Source organism: Aquarana catesbeiana, linkage group LG03 (assembly GCF_042186555.1).
Source record: "Aquarana catesbeiana isolate 2022-GZ linkage group LG03, ASM4218655v1, whole genome shotgun sequence".
NCBI classification, from domain to species: Eukaryota; Metazoa; Chordata; class Amphibia; order Anura; family Ranidae; genus Aquarana; species Aquarana catesbeiana.
Window position 1 is genome coordinate 626,354,544 of NC_133326.1, and position 23,228 is coordinate 626,377,771.

The 23,228-nt window shown below is 41.8% G+C and overlaps 1 protein-coding gene across 1 annotated transcript in view; it reads left to right on the top strand.

Annotated features, from left to right (window-relative positions):
- Positions 1-1,104: 1,104 nt before the first annotated feature.
- MCOLN1 (mucolipin TRP cation channel 1) overlaps positions 1,105-23,228 on the top strand; it is a gene marked incomplete at both ends in the record, with an annotated part of 30,204 nt that continues 8,080 nt past the window's right edge. The window contains 9 exon segments of the mRNA XM_073622406.1: positions 1,105-1,301; positions 8,749-8,916; positions 10,807-10,957; positions 12,828-12,894; positions 17,428-17,524; positions 17,627-17,726; positions 18,253-18,359; positions 21,220-21,369; positions 22,694-22,795. Coding sequence (XP_073478507.1) covers positions 1,105-1,301; positions 8,749-8,916; positions 10,807-10,957; positions 12,828-12,894; positions 17,428-17,524; positions 17,627-17,726; positions 18,253-18,359; positions 21,220-21,369; positions 22,694-22,795 — 1,139 coding nt within the window.

The window sequence follows — 23,228 nt, forward strand, 5'->3', positions numbered from 1 at the left end:
GGACACACTGAGGTGTGTGTGTGTGTGTTTGGTGTTTTTTTTTTTTTTTTTTTTTGTCTCAGCCCAGCGTTGGGTGCTTTATTGGCTGCCCAACGCAAGCCAGCCAATCAGCTTCTAACTTCAGATTGTTCAATTTTGACCAAAAAAACTGAAAACTGATTGGTTTCTATGCAGAGCTGCACCAGATTTTGCACTTTCCAGTTTTAATCAACCCTTTATCCTTTGCTTTGTCCTGTATACAGAAATATTGCTTGGATAAAGACAATCTAGAATTATTTCAGAAGAACTAATGTACACACACACACACATACACATACACACAAACACACACACGTCTAAATGCATCCTTAGCAAACCTTACCTGAAATTCATTGCCAGTCACCTTCTGAAGATTTTCGTTATCTGGCATATTTGCATGCCTAATTCAGGTAAGGGACACTATGGGGTTGATTTACTAACAGCAAATAGGCTGTTCATGGGAATTTGTACAGTGCATGGGGAATTTTCCCCAGAGTTTAGTGAACAGGGGTGCACACACTGCTTCAGGCAAAAAATGGACACACCCGGCTCATCACAATAGGCAATATCAAGAAGAGGAGAAAAGATTGATCGCACACTTGGATCCAAAAGATGCTGTAGAAATTTCTTCATTGTCATGAGCCAGACAAAATTGCAATGATGGTCAGTTGACGCGTTTCACACAAAAAGGTAAACAAGCATGGTTCTTTTCGTGTGAAATGCGTCAACTGACCATAAAGAAATTTCTACAGCATCTTTTGGATCCAAGTGTGCGATCAATCTTTTCTTCTCTCCTTGTCAGAGTTTAGTGAATGTGGGGACATTTCAGTTTGCATAGAATACCCAATCGCAAGGAACAGAAAAAAAATGCATTTTAACTGCATGTGATTGAATGATGGAAGTCAATTTACTAAGCTCTGGGGAAAAATTGCCTTGCAAAGTGCATAGTCTGTTTGCCTTTAACAAATCAACTTAAAGAGGGTAAACCTGACAACCAAACACTTTTTCGGAATTAGTAGTAGTATTGGCATTTTGGTATTCTGTATCTTGTTTCTTTCTCATCTCTATTCTACCTTTTGCTTGCAGCTGAACGGCAGCGCCTTTTGTCACCAACTCCATGTTATGGCACTCCGATGTGTGACCGGGTCAGTCCAGAGGAGATCCAGCTGCGACGTCGGCTGAAATATTTCTTCATGAGTCCGTGTGATAAGTTTAGAGCCAAGGGAAGGAAACCCTACAAATTGGCCCTGCAGCTTATCAAGATCCTTATGGTCACAGTGCAGGTACTGTGCTAACTATTATTGCTTCATTAGTACTGGCCTTATTGGTCTTTTATTATACTGTGTCTTCCCACTCTCCCTTTTGGGGGACTGACAATTGGAAATGTTATGCAGCAACAAAGAGATATAAAGAGATATATAAGCCGCTGCTGTCCAGTATTGTGCCCACTTTGGGGCAAGATAGACTTGAATAAAAAATAGACAGCACCTGCTCCACCTTATTACTAATCAATATGACTATGCCTGTATATATATCTTAGGATGTTTACTAATGGGCAAATATATGACTGTTGAAACAGTATGATATTGAAGTGCATACATATATCTATGTGAACCTAATACAGAAATGAATTTAATATCAAATAAAGTGACAATATTTTAAAGTGCATATAGTGCAAAGCAGAGTCTTTTCTTAGTGAAAAAAGTGCTGTTGAGCTCAGTGTCAGTACATCCACCTCCTGGGAGTAGTGTAATGATCCACACTCACCAAATGTGATGGACTCCTTTGCCTTATAGCAAAAGCAGTCTGCTTTTGAATACAAATGCACGCCACACTTTCCAGATATTGTAAAAAAAAAAATTAAAAACCCTTTTCCTATATTTTATATAGAAAGTCCTGTATGCTCTCATGGCAGAGCTCTCTTCTTGCTTCAGTACTTTGAATCACTGACTAAAGCTGGCCATACATTGATCTTTTCTTTTTTTTTTTTTCGTTCAACCAGCAGAACGGGAGCATCCACTGAGCTACTGTGTTCTGACAGTGGGGAGCCTTATCCACAGCCAGAATACAATGATCAATCCCCCCCCCCCCCCATTTAAGTCAGCTGCTACAAAAATTGTAGCTACTGGCTTTTAAAAATAAGGTACTTAGGTTACCGCCAGTATGGAATTATGGATATAGGAGCCAGAGTAATCACAGCCCGCTCTGGAACTGTGGGGCTAATCCTGCAGCCTCCCAAGATGGGTGACATGTCCCAGGAGGATGTGGGCCGGCGAGAATTGAAAACGTGGGATCGAGTATACAATAATGTAGTTGTGGTGATATGGACAGTTTTTTATTAACCTATATCAAAGTTGCAAAATTGATATTAAGTATTTAGATTTTTTTTTTTTTTTTTCCCCTTAGGTGTGAAGGGGTTAAGTACGTGTGTTCAGTTTCTAATGACCTACGACATAAAGAGATTTCTTCAGTCATCTCTGTCTGATAGGCTAGCAATAGTAAGCCAGAAGCAGAGCCTACATATAGAATACTCGCACATCTCATACCCAGAGGCCCCTTATTTTTCTGCAGGAGTGGACAGGGACATTGGCTAAGTTAAAGTGATTGTAAAGGATCGTGGTGTTTTTGATTGTTTTTAAAAAAAAAAAAAAATGTCATACTTGCCTCCACTGTGCAGCTCGTTTTTGCAGACTGACTCCGATCATCCTCTTCTGGGGTCCCCCGGCAGCTCTCGCGGCTCCTCCCCCGCATCAGATAACCCCCTAGGAGAAGCGCTCTCCCGAGGGGGTTGCCTTGTGGGGGCGCTCTCCTGAGTCCAGCATTTGTGTCCATAGACAAGAATGCCAGACTCAGCCCGGCGCCCGCATCGTTGGATTTGATTGACAGTAGCGGGAGCCAATGGCTGCACTGCTATCATTCTATCCAATCAAGAGCCGGGACCCCGTCCCCGACGAAGAGATTGTGGGGGAGGCTGGTGGGCCGGTGACTGCCAGGTGTTTTTTCACCGTGCATTAAGGTGAAAAAACATGAGGGTTTACAACTCCCTTTAATACACTGGAAGGTGGCTTTTGGTTTTAAAGGAAGAAGTACTCATTTTGGCTATACTTGTCCTGTGGGTCACGGGAGTGAAGTTCATTCTGCACTCTTGTGACCCATTTTCAACAGACAGCGGGCTTAATCTGGCTGTCTGCTGATGTCATGGAGCCAGTCCAGGCTGGGGGAAGATTGAGATAATATGGTCGGGATCCGCCCACAACCCTGGACTGGCACCTTGCTCAGCCTCTCAGCGAAAGCGGTGACTGACAGTGACCAGCTCTCTGCTCATGGAGCTCTGAGAACCGAGTGATCAGCGGTGTTTGATCACTCAGTTAGTGTTAGAGCCAGCGGGGAACAGATGCAGCATCAGACCCATGCTGCATCCACCCAGGTAGTATGATTCTTAAAAGCAATAAACATCCCTTACTTCTCTTTTAATGCCATGGTGAAAGGTTTCCTTTTTAAGCACTTATCTAAAACAAAGTCTATATTTCTTTATTGTACATCATGGGACAAAGAGCCTTAAGTAATTACTTAATGGGTTATAGGCCACCTTCAGATGATGGACACTGGTTATACCCAATCCTCCTTCCAGGAGCCCATCAGTTTTTTTCGCCAGTGTCTAAGGTGTTGGTCACGAGTGAAGAGGTGCTCTGAGGAGCTCCACTGGGGGGGGATCCATGCTGGATTTAAATAGCCTCCATAAAGACCAGATCCATCCAAAGTGCCACTAAGGCCTAAAAGGATGGTATCTGGGGCCTCGTATCCAAAGCATGAGGTTTTGCCTGTAACACCTCTTTTTGTAGGGCTGGACCCCAGGAACCCAGGGCTTTAGTCTTGCTACATTACCTAGCTTTCCTGGTGGAGTGCTTTACAGGTCTGAGCGAGTTGGAACCCCGATATCTAGGGACCCGGTATTGGAAGGTTTGCTAAACGCAGCCCGCCGTGATGGGTGAAAGTTGGATTGTCTGTTAATTCAGCAAATCCTGCAGCGGGGATAAGGTAAGGGAAGAAACTTGGGTATTAAAAACACCTATGTATTCTTCCATTAGAGGAAAAATGTTGTCATGCCTTAATTCTCCACTAGAGGGAGTCTATTCACATACCATACTCTGTTTTCTCTGTAAAGCTGTAAAGCTCAGTCTGTGTGGTTGCAGCAGCGTGTGCAGGGAGATTTTTATCAAGGTAAAAGAAATCTGCAAAATGTTTTTTCTCTCTCCCCCTGAAGGGACCAGAGGGTTAGGGGGACATCAGCGCTGTAGCCCCTTTTCATTACCCCCCCCCGCTGCAGTGGGTACGGAGGTCCCGCTAGTACTGCTAATTGTATTACTGTTGGCTGATTTTGCTGTTTGTGCCTGCTGCTGGACGGGTCTCTGCCTCCCCTAAAGGACCAATTTAAACAGGCCCTTAGAGAGCTTCCTGCACAACAGGGTCTGGATTTGGCTGAACTACCAAAAGCATTATGCTTTGCCATAGATGCCTTTAAAGATTCTATTCACCAGGCGTCCCGCCTTGCGCTTATGCTTATGCTAGAGGAAAACCTCAGGGTCAGACCCAGGTTCAAAAGAAGGCCGGAAACCTGCAAAGCAGAATCCTAAAGCCTCATTGTGAAGAGGCAACCCCCCCTCACCAAGGTGGGGGGGAAGACTTCTGCAGTTTTCAGAAGTCTGGAAAGAGGAAATTCAGGACAGATGGGTCATCTCCATGGTAACGCTGGGGTACAAGCTGGAATTTCAGGACTTTCCACCGTCTCGCTTCCTGAAGTCAATCGTTCCCAAAGATCCAGAGAAAAGGCTATCTGTTTCAGGCACTAGACCGATTAATATCGCAAGGGGTGATCATACAGTTCCCCACAAAAGAGCAAGGTCTGGTTTTTTTATTCAAATCTTTTTATGGTACCAAAACCAAATGGGGATGTCAGACCCATTTTTAGATCTAAAAAATCTAAATCAGTTCCTGAAGATCCGCTCCTTTTTCATGGAGATGATCAGGTCAGTAGTTTCTATCCATTTTAGGAGTAGAAACTTCTTCTGGCATCAATCGACTTCAGGGATGCATATCTGCATGTCCCTATATTTCCTGCTCACCAAAAGTTTCTGCGGTTCGAGTTAGAACAGCAGCATTTCCAGTTTGTAGCACTGCCCTTCAGGCTAGCCACAGCACCCCGTGTGTTCATGAAAGTGCTGGCACCTCTAGCCAGGTTAAGGGCACAGGGCATAACAGTCGTAGCATACCTAGACGATCTATTGCTAATAGACCAGTCGGTGGCTCATTTGGAGCAAAGCGTATGCATTACAACCAATTATCTGGAAAGTTTGGGTTGGATTCTCAACCTAGAGAAATCTTCCTTAATACCGCTAAAAAGGCTGGAGTACTTGGGTCTGATCATAGACACAGCCCAGGAAAAGGTGTTCTTGCCTCAGGCAAAGATCAACTCCATAAGAGCGCTGGTGCGGATGGTCAGGTCAAATGGCGATCCCTCCATTCGCCTTTGCATGAGGTTGCTAGGAACCATGGTGGCTTCATTCAAAGCGGTTCCCTATGCCCAGTTCCATTCAAGACTGTTGCAAAACAGTATCCTGTCTGCTTGGAACAAAACAATTCAAGCTTTATGCTGTGTACAAACAAGCGGACTTTTCAGCATCAAAGGTCCGACGGTCTTTCCGACAGAGTTACTACGGACTTTCGAACGACCGGACTTGCCCACACATGATTGGACTAAAGTCTGTTCAAAAGTCAGTTGGTTTGAACGTGATGACATACGAAGGGACTAGAATAAGGAAGTTCATAGCTAGTAGCCAATAGCTGCTCTTGCGTCGTTTTTTTTTTTTTTGTCCGTCGGACTAGTATACAGACGAACGGATTTTTCGACCGGACTCGAGTCCGTTGTAAAGATTTGAAACATGTTCTACATCTAAAGTCCGTCTGATTTTTCGAAAGCAAAGGTCCGATGAAGCCCACACACTATCGAATTGTCCAGCGGATTCGTTCCATCGGACCTTTGCTGTCAAAGTCCGCTGGGGTGTGTACACGACATAAGACTTGCCAATGTGGCTGTCCCCAAGAGTGTCCCAAAGCTTCACTTGGTGGTTACTAACCCAGAATCTGCTGAAAGGAAAATCCTTCAGACCAGTCATCTGGAAAGTGGTAACAACGGATGCCAGCCTTTCAGGCTGGGGAGCAGTACTAGAAAAGACAACTGTCCAGGGACAGTGGTCAAGAACCGAAAGAACCTTGCCCATCAGTATCCTAGAGATTCGGGCAGTATGTCTGGCTCTAAAGGCCTGGACTTTCAGGTTATGGGATTGTCCTTTCAGGATTCAATCCGACAATGCCACAGCTGTGGCCTATATCAATCACCAAGGGGGCACCAAAAGTCTCTCAGTGCAGAGAGAGGTGAACCATATTCTAACTTAGGCATGGAACATTCCTTTCTGCCCATCTGCAATCTTCATTCCGGGGGTAGAGAATTGGCAGGCAGACTACTTAAGTCGCCAGCAGTTAATCCCAGGGGAATGGTCTCTTCACCCTGACATATTTCGGGCTGTTTGCCAAAGATGGGGGACTCCGGACGTAGGTTCAACATGAAGTTGGTCAACTTTGTGGCCAGAACAAGGGATCCACTCGCATGCGGAACAGATGCGTTGGTGAACCCAATGGGATAAGTTCTCACTGATCTATGCATCCCCCCCCCTATTCAGTTGCTGCCTTGACTTTTTTGCAGGATCAAGCTTGAAAGAAAGCCAGTAATTCTGGTGGCACCAGCATGGCCCAGAAGGTCATGGTATGCAAGTAATCGTAAAGATGGCAGTGGTGGGCCCATGGTCCCTCCCACTACGGCTAGATCTGCTCTCACAGGGAACGATATTCCATCCTTCCTTACAATCACTAAATTTTAAAGGCTTGGCTATTGAAACCCACATTCTGAAGAAACGTGGGCTTTCCAGGTCAGTTATCTCTACCCTGATTTATGCAAGGAAGCCAGCTTCCAGAACTATATATTAGAGTCTGGAGGGCTTATGTTTCCTGGTGTGAATCCAAGGGTTGGCACCCTCGGAGATATATCCTAGGCAGAATTCTTGCCTTTCTACAATTAGGGGTAGAAATGAAATTGGCCTTAAGTACTAATTATAGGCCAAGTCTCAGCTTCATTGGTCTTATTTCAAAGACTACTTGCTACATCTTCTTTAGTCCGGGGTTTTATACAAGGGATGACGCGGCTTAATCCGCCCGACAAACCTCCCTTGAACCCTTGGGACTTGAACTTAGTTTTGTCTGTGTTACAAAAACAGCAATTTGAAACGATACAACATATTCCCCTAGTCCTTCTGACAAGAAAGTTGGTATTTTTGGTTGCTATGTCCTCGCAAAGAGGATTTCAGAATTGGCTGCTCTTTCTTGTAAAGAGCCTTATTTGAGTTGTCATAAGGACAGAGTGGTGTTGCGCCCTCATCCAGACTTTTTACCAAAAGTGGTTTCAGGTTTTCACCTGAACCAAGATATTGTCCTGCCATCATTTTTTCCAAAACCATGTTCCAGGGAAGAAAAGTCACTACATTGTCTTGATGTGGTGAGAGCAGTGAAAATCTATTTAAAGGCTACTGCTCAGTTTTGTAAGACTGATGTCTTATTTATTCTGTCAGAGTGTCCTAAGAAAGGACAGGCAGCATCGAAATCCACTGTTGCTAAGTGGATTCCGCAAGTTATAATTCAAACTTCTGATTTAAGGGGTAAGATTCCCCCTTTTCAAGTTAAGGCAAATTCTACAAGGGCGGTTAGTGCTTCTTGGGCAGTGCGTCATCAGGCCTCCATAGCTCAGATCTGTAAGGTCGCAACTTGGTCTTCAGTGCATACATTCACAAAATTTTATCAGCTGGAGGTATGAGGATATCGCCTTTGGGCGCAGTTTGCTGCAGGCAGCAGTATAGGTCCTCAAGTTTCGGGTACCCTCTGGGTTTTGTCTCCCTCCCCTCAAGTAGCATTGCTTTGGGACATCCCATTAAATAATTACTTAAGTCTCTGTGTCCCATGATGTACGATAAAGAAAATAAAAATTTTTTATAACAGCTTATCTGTAAAATCCTTTTCTTGGAGTACATCATGGGACACATAGGTCCCTACCCTCTTTTTTGGGATTTAAGTATATTGCTTTGCTACAAAAACTGATGTGCTCCTGGAAGGAGGAGGAGTTGCATAGAGAGTGAACTTCCTGGATTGGGTATAACCAGTGTCCATCACCTGAAGGTGGCCTATAACCCATTATGTAATTACTTAAGGCTCTCTGTCCCATGATGAACTCCAAGAAAAGGATTTTACAGGTAAGCTGTTATAAAACTTTTTTTTTTTTTTAAGTTATAATGGCACTTTAATAGATCTTGTTTTTAGTATGCAGAGTCAGTAGTGTGTGTGTGTGTGTAGTGTGTTTTTTTTTTTTTTTTTAAATTTATTTATTTTGTTTGTTTTTTTTGTTTGTTTTTGTTGATTAGATAAGTGCGTAGGGATCAGCGTCTATATGCTAACAAGATAAAATGGCTTTCTCTTTGTAGACACAAAAGCAGCTTGTTGCTGGTGATAGGGGTGCGTGTGCTACATCCTTACGCCTCTCTAGGCATGTCTGAGTGTACAAGAAGACTTTATTAACAATTATTCAAATCTTGTCACGTGTGACCATACATTTACTTCTGTGTATTGCAGCTAATCCTGTTTGGCCTCAGTAACCAGATGGTGGTGCAGTTTAGGGAGGAGAACACCGTGGCTTTCAAGCATCTTTTCCTAAAGGACTACACAGATGATTCAGATAAAACCTTTGCTGTCTATACCCAGAACGATGTGTATGAATATCTGAACTATGCCGTGGAACAGGTTAGTATGACTGACTGATGATTGCGTTGTCATATAGAAGGTGGATTAAATTCCATAGTTGTCTGCTGCAAATAGAAATGCAAACCTGAAAACCACCATAAGGGGCATAACTTAGTTTGCACGATGTGTTCCTTGTGTTAAAGTGTTACTAAACCCACAACAGTAAAATCAGTCTGTATATGCAGCATAGCATGCTTGTTATACTCACTGTGGAACTTAAGGGGTTAATCCACTGCATTGTGTTAAAAGGCTGTTTTTATCCTGTATGCACAGATCCTCCCCCTCCTGCACTGTCTATTTTGGGAAGGCCAACTAACCGGCAGGGTAGCCGACCTGCACATGCTCAGTTGGGTCTTTTATGCTGGAGAGAACATTTACTTGTTCTCAGAGCTAGCCAGGTCACATGATATTGGCATCGCACATGTGGGCATGTATACAGGCTGTTGTGGAAATCTCCTCCTACCTGAGCACTGGAGAAACTCTGCAGTTTATCACTGACTGTGGTATACGGATTAGCCAAAAAGTTATATAATGGCAATATTTTAATGTAAAAAGGATTTATAAACTGTGGGCACTGTGGGGGGGGGGGGGGGGGGGGGGGGGGTCGCAGATGAACTATTTTCATATTACTGGGTTTAGTAACACTTTAATTCTTCTTGTTTTAGGACAAATCTTCATCTTTCCTGACCCCCTGCCCTGGTGCAATAGGGGTTATTACAGCTAAAGGGCTGTCAGATTCTGTGCATGACACAAGTTCTGTGAATGGAGGGGGTACAGCAATCAATCATCTGCCTGTCCTCCTCCTGTATCATTCATAGAAGCTGTAGTACAGCTTCTATCAATGGTGGATTGGGCAGTCATAGTCAATCTCTTGAGAGCTCCTAACAGCCCCTTAGGTGTATTAACGCCTGCTGCAGCAGAAGATTTGGGGGGAGGGGGGGTGTTGTAAAGGAAGGACCAAGTAGATTACTACTAAGAAGTCAACACAAGGAACACATGGTACTAACTGTCGGATATGTTCCTTGTGCTGATTTTTCTGTTAGTTTTTAGCTTAGTTTTGAGTCTACTGCGTTTTAAAATCTGAAATAACTCCTATGGCAGGGGTGCATAATATTTTTTTGCATATTAAAGGGGTTGTAAAGGTACATGTTTTTTCACCTTAATGCATTAAGGTGAAAGAACATCCAACGATTAGCGCCCCCCCCCCCCCCCCAATTTACTTACCCGAGCCCTGGAAAGTCCCGCATCGTGAACGCGCTGGCTTCTCGACCTGGCTTCTCGGCTCATTCATTGGATAGATTGATAGCAGGCATCCATTGGCTCCCACTGATGTCAAGCAAATCAATGATGCGGCGCGCCGGGGGGCGGGGCCGAGTGATACAGTCAGCGGCTATAGCCGCTGACTCTATCACGGGAGCGCGCTCGCAAGCTAACCCCCTTGGGAGAGCGCGTCCCAGAACGGGGGTTAGCTGATGCGGGGAGGAGCCGAGACAGCCGCCAGGGGACCCCAGAAGAGGAGGATCGGGGCCACTCTGCAAAACGAGCTGCACAGTGGAGGCAAGTATGACGTTGTTGTGGTTTTTTTAAAAAAAAAAAAAAAAAAAAAAAAAACCTTTACAACCCCTTTAAGTTAAAAAAAAAAATTGTAATTTTATCTTTCACTATATTCCATTTTATAACATTTACGTTAAAACTGCAGACTCTCCTCCTTGTGTTTTTGAGACTGACAGCATGCAGTATTGTAATTGCCTCGGGTGTCTAGTTACTGTCTGTTTTCCCTTTTGCTTTATATTTGTTCAGAAAATGTATCGTACAGCGTGTAAGTAAATCATTGTGTGTGTATTTTTTTATAGAGCTTTCCTTCTTACTTTTTTACTTTTTCGCCAACAGTACCTCTCCCTTCCTAACCAAACCACGGCTCGCTATGCTTATGTTCGACCCTTCAATAAATCTGCACTTTCTGTCTGTCAGCAGTATTATCGCAAGGGCCACATTGATCCTGCTAATGATACTTTCAATATTGATCCAAAAGTAGTAACAGGTAAAGGTGGTTTTATTTTTTGTTGTTTTTGCATCTCCCTGGCCAGGTGGTAAGACAATGGGCATGCAAGTATAGGGGCCTTTTAATTTACACCTGGCAACTAGTACTAGATATTAACTGGCTTGCCTTGTATACAGCGTTGTGTGACCTGGAGCTCTGGAAACTGGCACTGGTGTCCCTAACATTTCTGCATTAGCACAGAGAAGAATTCTCCTCCAATTTTTTTTCTTTGTTCCCCCTACATATCTTAAAGCCGTTGCATTGCCCACTTGGTCATTTTTACCTACAGGTAAGCCTATAACGAGGCTTACCTGTAGGTAAAATAAATATCTCCTAAACCTGCACGGTTTAGGAGATATTCACCCTTCATGCAGCTGCTAACATCAGCGGCACATGCACGCTGAAGGTCCGGCGGTTTGTGCCGGAATAGAAGACTCCTGCGAGAGAGTGACGTCATTGCGGCTCCGGCCACTCAACGCCTGAGTCCGTGAACCCGGAAGAAACGCAGAGGGAACATGGTTGTCCCCTCGGCGGTGACCGGGCGCATACTAGCACATTATGCTGTTGTCTTGCAGTTTTTTTTTTTTTTTTTTGCCCCCCCCCCCCGGAATCTGTTTGCATGGGTGTTTACACTCATGCGATCCGATTCCTGTAACATTTCACAGTTCACACTGCAATCTGCAAATTAATCTGGGGGTATCATTAACTTTACATTGACACCCGCAACAGTTTGCAGAGGACAGTGTGAACTGCCAGCGAGTGACATGCAATGTGTGAACCTGCACGGGAATCGCGCTGGTTCCCGCATCGCACAAGTGTGAACCCAGCCTTAAAGTCTAACTAAAGGCAAAAGCTTTTATTTTTTTAACCCAGGTATTCGTTAATTGCCTGCTGCTGTCCTCATTTGCTAAAAAATGTGTAATACTTCTATAGCTACAATGTATTTTTATTGGACTTTATGGAAAACCCTGAAGGATTTACATCAGATACTGTCCCAGTTGCGCATGGAATTTAATGCTAATCCAAAATTGTAGCTGCTTGAGCCACCATCGTGTGCGTGTGTGTCGCACACAAGGCCACGCAAACATCGGGAGGCTATATACATAGAAAATGCAGGGTATCCCTTGAAGAAATTATATACTGGTCCCTGGCAGTATCCATGTTTATTTTGAAAGCAAATGCAGTCTGAGGAGTGTAATTATACAGTATATGTAGTTTAACCAGTTGTGGATACTGGGCTTGCTTACACATGCCTGAAAAAATTAATTGAAATACACAGGACGCTTGTAATATGCCCTGACGTGTGTGTGGTGTTTTTTTTTTTTTTTTTTTTTTTTTCTCTCCATATTTTCTAGCAATTCTCTGGTATCAAAATATTAGGCTAGGTTCACAGGAACCCAAGACAATCAATTTAACATGGTTTCCTATGGGTGCTGTTCATATCTATGCAGTTTCCTGTAGTGCATTTTGGAAGAGCAACACAAACAGTTTTTATAATAAAAATGATCTAAATTAACCCTTCACCCTAATCAGCCCTAATTTATCTTTATTCCCTTCTCTCCTGTATAATTTTTCCTGCTGATTTTTTTTTTTTTTTTTTTTTATTTCATTTCTTTTTCAAATCATTAATATATTATTATATATAATAAGAAAGCTTTGTTCTGCGTTGGAAAAAAAATCAATTTTCTTTTATCTTGAATAATGACAAAGTTATTGGCAAATAAACAGCCGGATAGCCTGTAATAATTGCTCTGGTCCATAGGGACTGTACAGGTGTGACAGCCAAATTGGCTTAATAGGTCTCTTATACACACAATGGTGCCATTTTTAAAGTTTTATTTTATTTATTTATTTTTTTTCCCCCTTCCAGGTTGTGTATACATAGATCCCGGTGACTCCAGTCAGAGCTACAGAAATTTTACCATAAAGTTTCACAAGTAAGCATAACTCACCAGACTGGTTTCTTTTTTCTTTTTGCTAGGACAAAAAAAAAAAAAAAAGTGTAATACAATAATAGTCTCTTTTAAGCAGCATCTTCTGCGAGATATACACAGTTCAAATCCTATAATCTTTACTGAGTTGCGCTAACCATGATTTAGTGTCCATAATTAATCAAATATCAAAAAATGAAATCAAACAAAGCAAAATAAAATGAAATTCGCATGATTGAAAATATCAAGGTTCTTGATTAAAAGTCATCACCATCCACCACCATAAAAATATAATCTTTAGTGACACCACCACCAAAAGCAGAAATGCTTGCTTTACCAGCTCATTGTGACCTCGTATTACAGGAGGCCAATCACACTTATGGCTTAATACCCAGCCGGGGCCTTTACAGCATATAAGGGTCCTCCTACGGTTTGCACATCAATCTTCCTGGCAACCATGTCATGATTTGCATTGCAGTTACTTACCAAATTCAGCAGCTTGTTTTTAAGATGGGATTGCTAGGGAAAAGGCAGCGGAATAAAGTCTGCAGTCTGGCAAGCATTTGGCTTGAAATATTCCTCTGACTTTCAATCAAAGGACCTTTTTAAAGTGAAGTTCTGCCATAAAAATAAAAAATTAAGTCAGCAGCTGCGAAAAGTGTAACTGCTGACTTTTAATAATCAGACACTTACCTGTCCCACGGTCCAGCGATGCGGGTGTACGAAGCCCCGCTCCTCTCCATGGTGCCGACATTCTTACTGTGGGTGCCCAGCTGTGGTTTCACAGCCGGGCACGCACTGCGCATGCGCAAGTCATACTGCACGCTGTGAATGGCTGGGCAATCTTCTGGGACCTGTGATGTGTCCCAGAAGATTGCAGGGAAGGAAGGGGGAGAGGTGAACTTCCTTCCAGAGAACCGGGAGGAAGTGAGAGCTGGATGCCTCCTAAGGAGTGTAACCGCCCCACCCCAAGAAAAAGACATGCCAAATGTGGCATGTCAGGGGGTCACTGTCACTTAAAGTGGTGTTCCACCCAAAAGAAAAAAAGAGAAAATTCACGAATGTGCCTAGAAAAAAAAAAAAAATTTGGAAATTTTTTTTTTTTTTTTTTTAACTCCTCTAAATGCCTGTTGCTAAGGGGTCCCTCGTAGTCTGCCTCCTTCAATGCCTGGGCTCGTGACATCACTGCCCCTTGGCGCAGGAAGGGCTCAGCAATGCCCCCTCCCTCTTGTCAATCATATGGGACACGTGACAGGTCCCATATGATTGCACGGCCAATCACGGCGCCGCTCACGCTTGCGCAGTGGGTGCCTGGCTGTGAAGCCACAGCCGGGCACCCACAGTTTCAATGCCGGTGCCGCAGAACGGAGGGGGAGACGAGCGGGGAGACCGATTCCCCCGCATCGCTGGACCCTGGGACAGGTAAGTGTCCAATTTATTAAAAGTCAGCAGCTGCAGTATTTGTAGCTGCTGACTTTTATTTTTTATTTTTTTTTTTTAATGGGAACTCCTCTTTATTTTTGGGTGGAACTCTGCTTCAATATTTAATCACGTGTGGATTTTATTTTTGCTTTGCAGGATTTCCTGCATTAATAACCTTTTAGCCCAACATTTGTTCTCCAGTCACAGTTCTGCAGGCTAGTTAGACAGTGACCAGAGGGAAACCTGGTGGAATTATGTTCCCTAATTGCTACTATCATGCTATTTTGTGTGTCTGGTCTGTATTTAGACATCCGTACGTGATCAAGGCTGGTCAGCAGGTTTCAGCTGGTGTAGAATGCAGGATGAAAGCTAATGTCTAATAGGTTCAGAATCCATTCTGTACACAATCATTCACACTGGAACTGAATGTTTTCTGGTTGCTGTAAATGAGTAATGTGAGGTTATTCGTAGAAGACCTAACATAGTGTGTGTGCAGATCACAAAACTTCCCCCAACAATGTGTATGCATAAAATAACATTTTCATAACACCAGTGCACGTTACATGAAATAAATGCTTGCAAAAAGGACAGTTTACTTCTGTCTGGTGTTGAATTGCATGAAAACTTGTTTATTTCTTAAGAGGTCCAGCTAGTTTTATTCATTTAATGGATCACTGAATTAATGGGGATAAATAAAACTTATAAATTTTATGGGAAGAAGCAACCAGCTGTTAAAGGAACATCCAGGATTATCTTCCACCATCCATCCTTTTTTTTTTTTTTTTTTTTTTTAATATCAGTTTGCCAGTGGGCTGATTTGGGGGGGTGGGGAATGGACTTCCGCCTTTCAGATGTAAGGTGGATGGAGGAATCCTCACTACTGTGCTGTGGTATTTTTGATAGCGAGGCCTGTCGGAATACCCGAATCAGCGCCGCAGCTGCTGATCGAATGAAAATTTTACAACATTCCTATTCGACAATTCGATTGTTAGTGGGAACAGCCATAGATGGATCAAGTAGTGTGATAAATGGTTAAATGAATATAAACAAGTGTAAATAAAGTGATGATAATAACTTCCAACAATAAAAATGACAAGTGATGTACTTAACCTACAAAGAAAAAATCTGCCAACATCATAAAAGCACAGTGGCGAATGCGATGTATATAACAAAAGAAAACATCAATAAAATAAAAGTTCAACAGACTGACACTAAAGGTCTGATAAAGTGCAATAAGTGACTGATGCCTGTCTCAGTTCATAATGGTGAATAAAGTGACTGGTGCCTTTTCTTTCCCATTGTGGCAGCACCTCTGTGCTCGCAAGCCTCTCCCTTACTGCTGTAAGGTAACAGCATTGGATGGATGGCTCTCTGAGGATCTGTGTGTCTGCACTTGTCTCTAAGGGTCGTACAGAAGTTTGCCTGGCTTGTAGATTTCTATGGTGAATGATGCTCCCTGGGGGTCCCACCCCAACAATCTCCTCTATTTGTCATGCATAAGAAAGAGTACTCCAATAGTGTGATAACGTTTAACCGATTTTTGTTATTTGAAAAACAGCTGATATGTTACTCACTTTTCAGTGACCAAAACAAACGTACCCCACGAGCAGCGAGCTCGTACTTCCACATTACTCCCAATAGCCTGCCGCTTAGTCCCGATGTGTATCGTCATGCCCACGTGACTTCATCAGGGGGTCACTGAAAAGTGAGTAACATACCAGCTGTTTTTATAATAAATCGGTTAAACGTTATCACTATCAGAGTATTAGTTCCAATTCTATCTTATACATCACAATTGAGGAGATTGTCAGGGTTGGACCCCCAGGGAGCATCATTCATTATAGAGCTGGGCAAACTTCTGTAGGACCCTTAGAGACAAGTAGAGACGCACGGTTCTTCAGAGAGCTGTCCATCCAATGCTGTTACCTTACAGCAGTAAGGTGAGAGGCTTGAGGGAAAGAAAAGGCACCAGTAATTTTATTCACCATTATGAACTGAGAAGGGCACCAGTCACTTATTGCACTTTATCAGACCTTTAGTGTCTGGATTTTTATTTTATTGATGTTTTCTTTTGTTATATACATTGCATTCGCTCCTGCACTTTTATGATGTTGGTGGATTTTTTTTCTTTGTAGGTTAAGTACGTCACTTGGCATTTTTATTGTGGGAAGTTATCATTTTAGTTGCACTTGTTTATACAGTATTCATTTAACCATTTATCACACTACTTGATTACATAACTGACAGGGCAGCACCACCTTTACACTATATATACCTCATTAGCTACCGATCAGCTTACTGGCGTCTGCAGCAGTCAGCACTTTTCCACTTAAGGTGATAGCGTGGGAGAATTGCCTTTTTTATATTCATAGATAGATAAAAATTTGATCAGTTAATCGGGGACCAGGCATATTTTGATCCATCTATGGCTGTTCCCACCAACTATCAATTTCTGTTGAATGTGAATGTTTTCATCCCATTTTGATCCATCTATGGCCAGCTTTGGATGCATGGCTTATAGATGAAAGCAAAAAAAGTCTGTGCGGTGGGGTGTGGGTATGTGGTGTTTTTTTTTTTTTTTTTGTTTTTTTTTTCTCTCTCTCTCCTTGCCTGCCCATCCACATATACATTTTTCCAGACAATTCATTGAAGGCATGCTTTGTATGTGAGTGGAAATTAGAGCTTATAGCATTGAGTCAAACCAGCTATACGACCACCTGATATGGTTGTGGTGAGACTCCAAAAAAAAAAAAAAAAAAAGGTGCATGCATGTCTTTGGAGTGATATGGTGCGATTTGAGCCCATTCAAAATGAATGGGCTCAAATCGCTCCACACTGAATCACATGTAAACTGCACAGGAATCCGGTGCAGTCCCTGTATGATTAACATGCGGTTTATAGTGTGGACTGAGGCCAAGTCATAATAATAATAATAATAAAAAAATGATAGGTCTATATCTCCCTTTTTTTTTTTTTTATTTATTTTTTTTTTTATTTTTTTAATTTTTTTTTTTTTTTTTTTTTGTCCATATGTCATTGCTCCTGTGCACGCTATAGATTTGAAGCCCTTCATTGATTGTGGTGTTTTGATTATTTACTTATTTATTTTTTTCTCAGACTGATAAACCTCACGGTACAGTTTCAGTTAAAAGCTATAAATATCCAGACCATCATTAATAATGAACTTCCAGACTGTTACACCTTTACAATCACTGTGAGTAGCAAAGAATAAGCACTTAATGCCATCATGTCATTTTAATCTTAGAGCTGAAACCATCGACTTGTACAATACCTCTTCTTCTCTTTTTCAATACAGATCCTATTTGATAACCAGGCACATAGCGGGAGAGTGAGAATACAGCTAGACAATGACGCAACTATTAAACAATGCAAAGATCCGAGTGTGTATGGCCGAGGTGAGCTTCCCCCATTGTAAATCTTTAATTTTGCTTTCCAGCTAGAAGGGGTCCAGGTCCCATATATTAGAAAGCTAATTATATATTTTTTTTGGTAGTGACAGAAATTTAACAAGAAAACTTTTGAATATGCTTGAAGGAAACCAGGGGATGAAACATCACACATAGGAATGCTTTTGAATTTACATTTGGGTTATTACCCAATGCAAGGAAAGCTTAAACTATTGTTGGAATAGTCTGCAACAGAATGATAAAATGGGGACAAAAGTGATAGTCTTTCAAAATGATTATATTTTTAGAACCGTTTTAGATCCCTGCAAGAGAAGAGCTCTACCTCTCTGGAGGCCTGTATGTCTGCTTCAGCACTGCAGCCTCCCCTATTGCATGCTATGGTTCTTTCTACTAACAAGCATGCATTTATACATTCAGGACACTCCGCACTTGGGTTGGTATTGTGCACCCTGCACATTGTTGGTGATTTAGACCTTGACAGAGCCCATACTAGGCTATTTGTCTTTTCCACTAGGTGACAATTACTCTCGGTTGGCGTTTGATGTGTTTGTGATCCTTTCTTGCATCCTTTCCTTCATCCTGTGTGCACGCTCTATCCTACGGGGCCTAAAATTGCAAAACGTGAGTTTTAAGTTTGATGTTGTAATCTTTTGGCATAAAGTGAATCTGTGGCTAGGCTGTAGACCTTTTTCAAATGTCTTTTATATTCTTAAAGTAGAACTACAGTATAAGCAAACCTTTTTTGGATAGAGAAAGGGAGGGTTATAGTGTGTGTGTGTGTGTGTGTCTCTCATTCGGGAGATTTTCCCCTCCCTTTCTGCCCCGTAGCCGAAACCTGAAGTGAGAGGAAATCCTTGCAAAGTAGGGGAATCCCTTGGGGCCCCCCAGGTCACCAGAACTAGTGTCCCCATTGGAAGTTTTTCCCTTTTTATTACTTTTCTGGGGACAACCCAAAATTTGGGATTTTCTTTCACTTTCAATAATGGTAAACAGAACTAGCGGAGATGGTGGATCTCCTTAATGGGGGGAACAGACCGCAATAAAAACCTAATAGGTGTTCTAATCCCTCTCCACTCTGTCCAAAACAAAAAAATACAATTTTTTTTTGCATTTTTAGTTATATTTTAACAAGTGATAAATATGCCTTACAATAAGCCATCACTGACCTCTGTAGCTGCAGGTGCTGTAATGCACTTCATCCTTTATGTTCACAGCAGAAGCACAAATATTTATTTTAGCAGTTCTGCTCACCCTTTAGGCAAACAGCCCAATCATTTCTGAGCTAAGCTGCTAATGTCATTGTAGGGGTGCTTCAGGGCTTCTGCTCTGAAAATTTAAAGATGGGTTTGCTCCACAGTGGCTTTAGCTATAAAGGTCTGTAAGGTTCGTTTTAAACCTCATTTAGTGCTTAAGGAAATGTGAATATTTTAATATCTTTAACCAGGCCACAGATTCACTTATGTATAAAATCATCATATAAATAGCCAAGCATGACTTCATCGTACTGTATTGTTATGTACAGACACCAGAAGCAAAAATACAAAGAGCATTAAACAAGAAATGTAAGTTGTTATTTTAAATACAGTGCAGCACTAAAATGGTGATAACCAATAAAGTAGGAGAGGCACAAACCTCAATCATATCATCCCACCACTATCCGTGACTTCAAATAATTAGAGTAGATGGATTTACATATACCCCGAAAAACTTGTAAAGTGGTAAACAAGTACACACAAATGGTGAAAACAAGTGTACACAAATAAATAATGATAAATGAAAACCTAAGAAAAAAATGTCCATATAGTAAAGAAGTCGTCAATCTTCACAAAAAAAAAGTTCTCCCCTGTGCTCTGTGGTAAATGACAGACAAGTGCGCAAAAGTTGTGATGCTGAACCAGATTAACAAAAAAGAGATACCGTGTTCCACATGCCAGACAGGTAATAGAAACTACTTACCAGATATCATTGACCACTGAATCGCAGGTAGTCAAATCAAGCACAGGGAATTGGGTCTCCCTCCAACAATAAGTAGTTTCATATCGCTCCAGCAACACTCCAACTTAAAGGGAAGAGAAGCGCTCTCATAGTGCTGTATATGAAAAACACTTTTAATGGCAAGGGTAAAAAACACGTTTTTATTCTTCTCCGATTTGTCGATATTCGATCCTTGCCAGTAGGGACGCTGCATACTCTGCATCTGCCGTGTTTTTATATTGGAAAAGTTTTGGGTAGCGTGCACGAAAGCATGGTGGCTCGCTCCAGCTGTGATTAATGCACAGCGGAAGCCAATCAGCAGGTACCCGCTGATCGTTGGTTACGGAGTCAGTACGGCAGCCTGCCTATGTAAACAAGGCAAATTTCTGTTCTGTCAGTAGAGAAGGCACAAGGATATATGTCTTCTCTTGGTAAAGGCACCTCCCACACAGTACACAAACATTGGCTAGGCGCACAGTTAACCCTTTGATTGCCCCTGATAACACTTCCTAGGCAGTGTCAGTACATGACAGTGCATATTTTTAGCAATGATCACTGTATTGGTGTCACTGGTTCCCAAAAAAGTGTCGGTGTCATATTTTTGTTTGCTGCAATATCGCAGTCCAGCTATAAGTGGCTGATTGCCGTCATTACTGGTGAAAAACAAAGTCCATAAATATCCCATAGTTTGTAGGCGCTATAACTTTTGTGCAAACCAATACGCTTACTGGGGTTTTTTTTATTTTGTTTTTTTATCAGATATGTTATGTAAACAGAAAGATAAAAAAAAAAAAAAATTTCAAAATTGTCTGGGGTTTTTTAATAGCACGAAAAATAAACTAAGGTGATCAAATGCCACAAAAAGAAATCTCTATTAGTTGGGAAAGAAGGACATACGTTTTTATTGGGGTACAGTGTCGCACGACCACGCAATTTTTCGTATTGCAAAAAATGCATGAATGAATGCATAGACACCGCACTCATTGGACACTTCTCCAATTGCTCATTCGTTGGAATTATTTTTTACTGAGCTTTGGCATTTCTCCCTTTCTGCTGATCACCAGGGTTAAAGGCCCTTGCGGGGGAGTGGTAAATCAATGTTGGCTTTACTATTTGGGCTGTTGGAAATATTTAGACTTTCCATTTCCTTTAACATTGCCTTTGCCATTGCTGCATCAATGAGGAAAGAAATGTCTTCCTAGTTTAGACTGCTTCTGAGACTTCTCCAGTTTTTCATCACTGAACTGCAATGAACTCTAATATATGCATAGATTAAAATGTTGTTTCTTGGTTTCATGTTTTAGGAAGCTGCATTAGATGCCTTCTTAAAATTTTATATATAAATTACACACACACACACATATTTTTTTTTTTTTTTCTCCATATGTGACCGTTTTGATACGGCATTCCTACCCTAGGCTTTAATTATGCAGTGTATAGCTCTGCTCATACAGTACATTGAATTTTGCAGTTGCATGCATTTATTTTATTTTTCAATCTCTCTTAGGAATTTGCACATTTCGTACATTCCCATCACTCTCTCAAAGTTTCTGTATCTGACCGGCTAGAGTTTGTGAATGGCTGGTACCTGCTGCTTATCCTTAGTGACATTCTCACTGTGTCCGGTACTGTGATGAAGATTGGCATAGAATCCAAGGTAACCTTTCCTTTAGACAAAACCACCTTCTCTTCTTTAAAGGGGCAAATAGATGGCACATTTCTTCTTCTTCTTACTGTTATTTATACTGAACCACTGATTTAACAGTCCTATACAGATTCTCTTATGGGCCAGAAAGCTGTTACCTTCCATCTTCCTTGTTAACTGCTTTTGAAAATGTGTGAGGATATCGGAGTACCTGGGTAGTTTAATGAGCAGGCTTCTAGCCTCAGAAGGAGGGCCAGACTGTTAGAATGCTGAAAAGGATCAAGAAACTGGAAGCATATGTATATTGTACTCTATTGTGCTGGAGTATGCTGGCCAGTTCTGGGCACCAGTCCTCAGGAAGAATGTCCTGGAAATGGAGCGAGTACAAAGAAGGGCAACAAAGCTAATAAAGGGTCTGGAGGATATTGGTTATGAGGAAAGGTTGTGAGCACTGAACTTATTCTCTCTGGAGAAGAGACGTTTGAGAGGGGATAAGATTTCAATTTACAAATGCCATACTGGTGACCCCACAATAGGGATAAAACTTTTTTGCGGAAGGGAGTTTAACAAGACATGTGGCCACTCATTAAAATTAGAAGGAAAGAGGCAACAACCATAAACTACGTAGAGGGTTCTTTACTGTATGAGCGACCAGGAGGTGGGATTCCCTTCCACAGGCGGTGGTCTCAGCTGGGGGCACTGATGATGGTTTAAAAAAACTGTTGCATAAGCACCTAAATGACCAAAACATACAGGGATATATAATTTATAACATATAATCACACACATAGGTTGGACTTGATAGACCTTTTTTTTCCCCTAACCAACCTACTATGTAACAATGTAACATAATGCAGCAACATCCAACCGTAGGACACCCAACGTTACAGGTAATTTATTCTTCCAAAGCAAATACACTTTTGCACACTGGTATTGACTAGGATTCCAATGTTCCTCTTCTCCCTCAATTTCTCTCCATCGGTCAGCTAATGTCACCCCAGTGTTGAGGGAGAGGGGTACAGGAGGTCATACAAGGATGGGAGACAACCGACATCCTCCTTATTAACTGATAATGTCATTGGTTGTTAGGTTGTAATGGTTCATAATGAAAACCCATGGCTTTGTGCAACTAAAAGGTGGGTTTGATCCACCTGCTGGCTTGTATGAAATTTTTGATATATTTTTAGCCATTTTGCCAAGGTACCCAAGAAGAAACCTCAACGTACCCTGGTTGAAAGGCTGTGCTATTGTACACACAAAGTAGCAAAATCTGTTTTCTATGATTCCCCTAATTCTTCCTCCCTTTATTTATTTATTTTTTCTCTTTTTTTGTTAGACATTTGCCAGTTATGATGTCTGCAGCATTCTTCTGGGCACCTCCACCTTGCTGGTTTGGGTAGGGGTGATCCGATACTTAAGCTTCTTCCAAAAGTATAACGTAAGTAGAATGTTAACAGATTCTTCTATACACTAAAAGCAGTCATTCTATATGTGGTATCATCTTTATCTTCTAACAATTGTCTGTCAAGCTTTACTGTTTGGCGTTCATAGTGGTGTAGATAGTTGAGTTTTGATACAGTTTATGCTGATGTCAAAAGGCAAGATATGGCTGCTGCAGGCACCACTTTTGAAAAATGAAAGTTGCACTTTAATCTGCTTATGTTTTGCCTTCCCTTGGTCCTCATCTCTCCCCCCCCATCAACATGCAGCTACAGGCATCAGTCAGATATCTTAAGGTCCACTATTATGTGCAATAATATTTAAGTTAGTCTGTAAAGCAATGCCTCTATGTTCATATTAAAGTGCAATGTGTCATATTAAAAAAAAAAAATACAATCGCCGAAAAGGTGTTCGACAGGGTGAACATTATG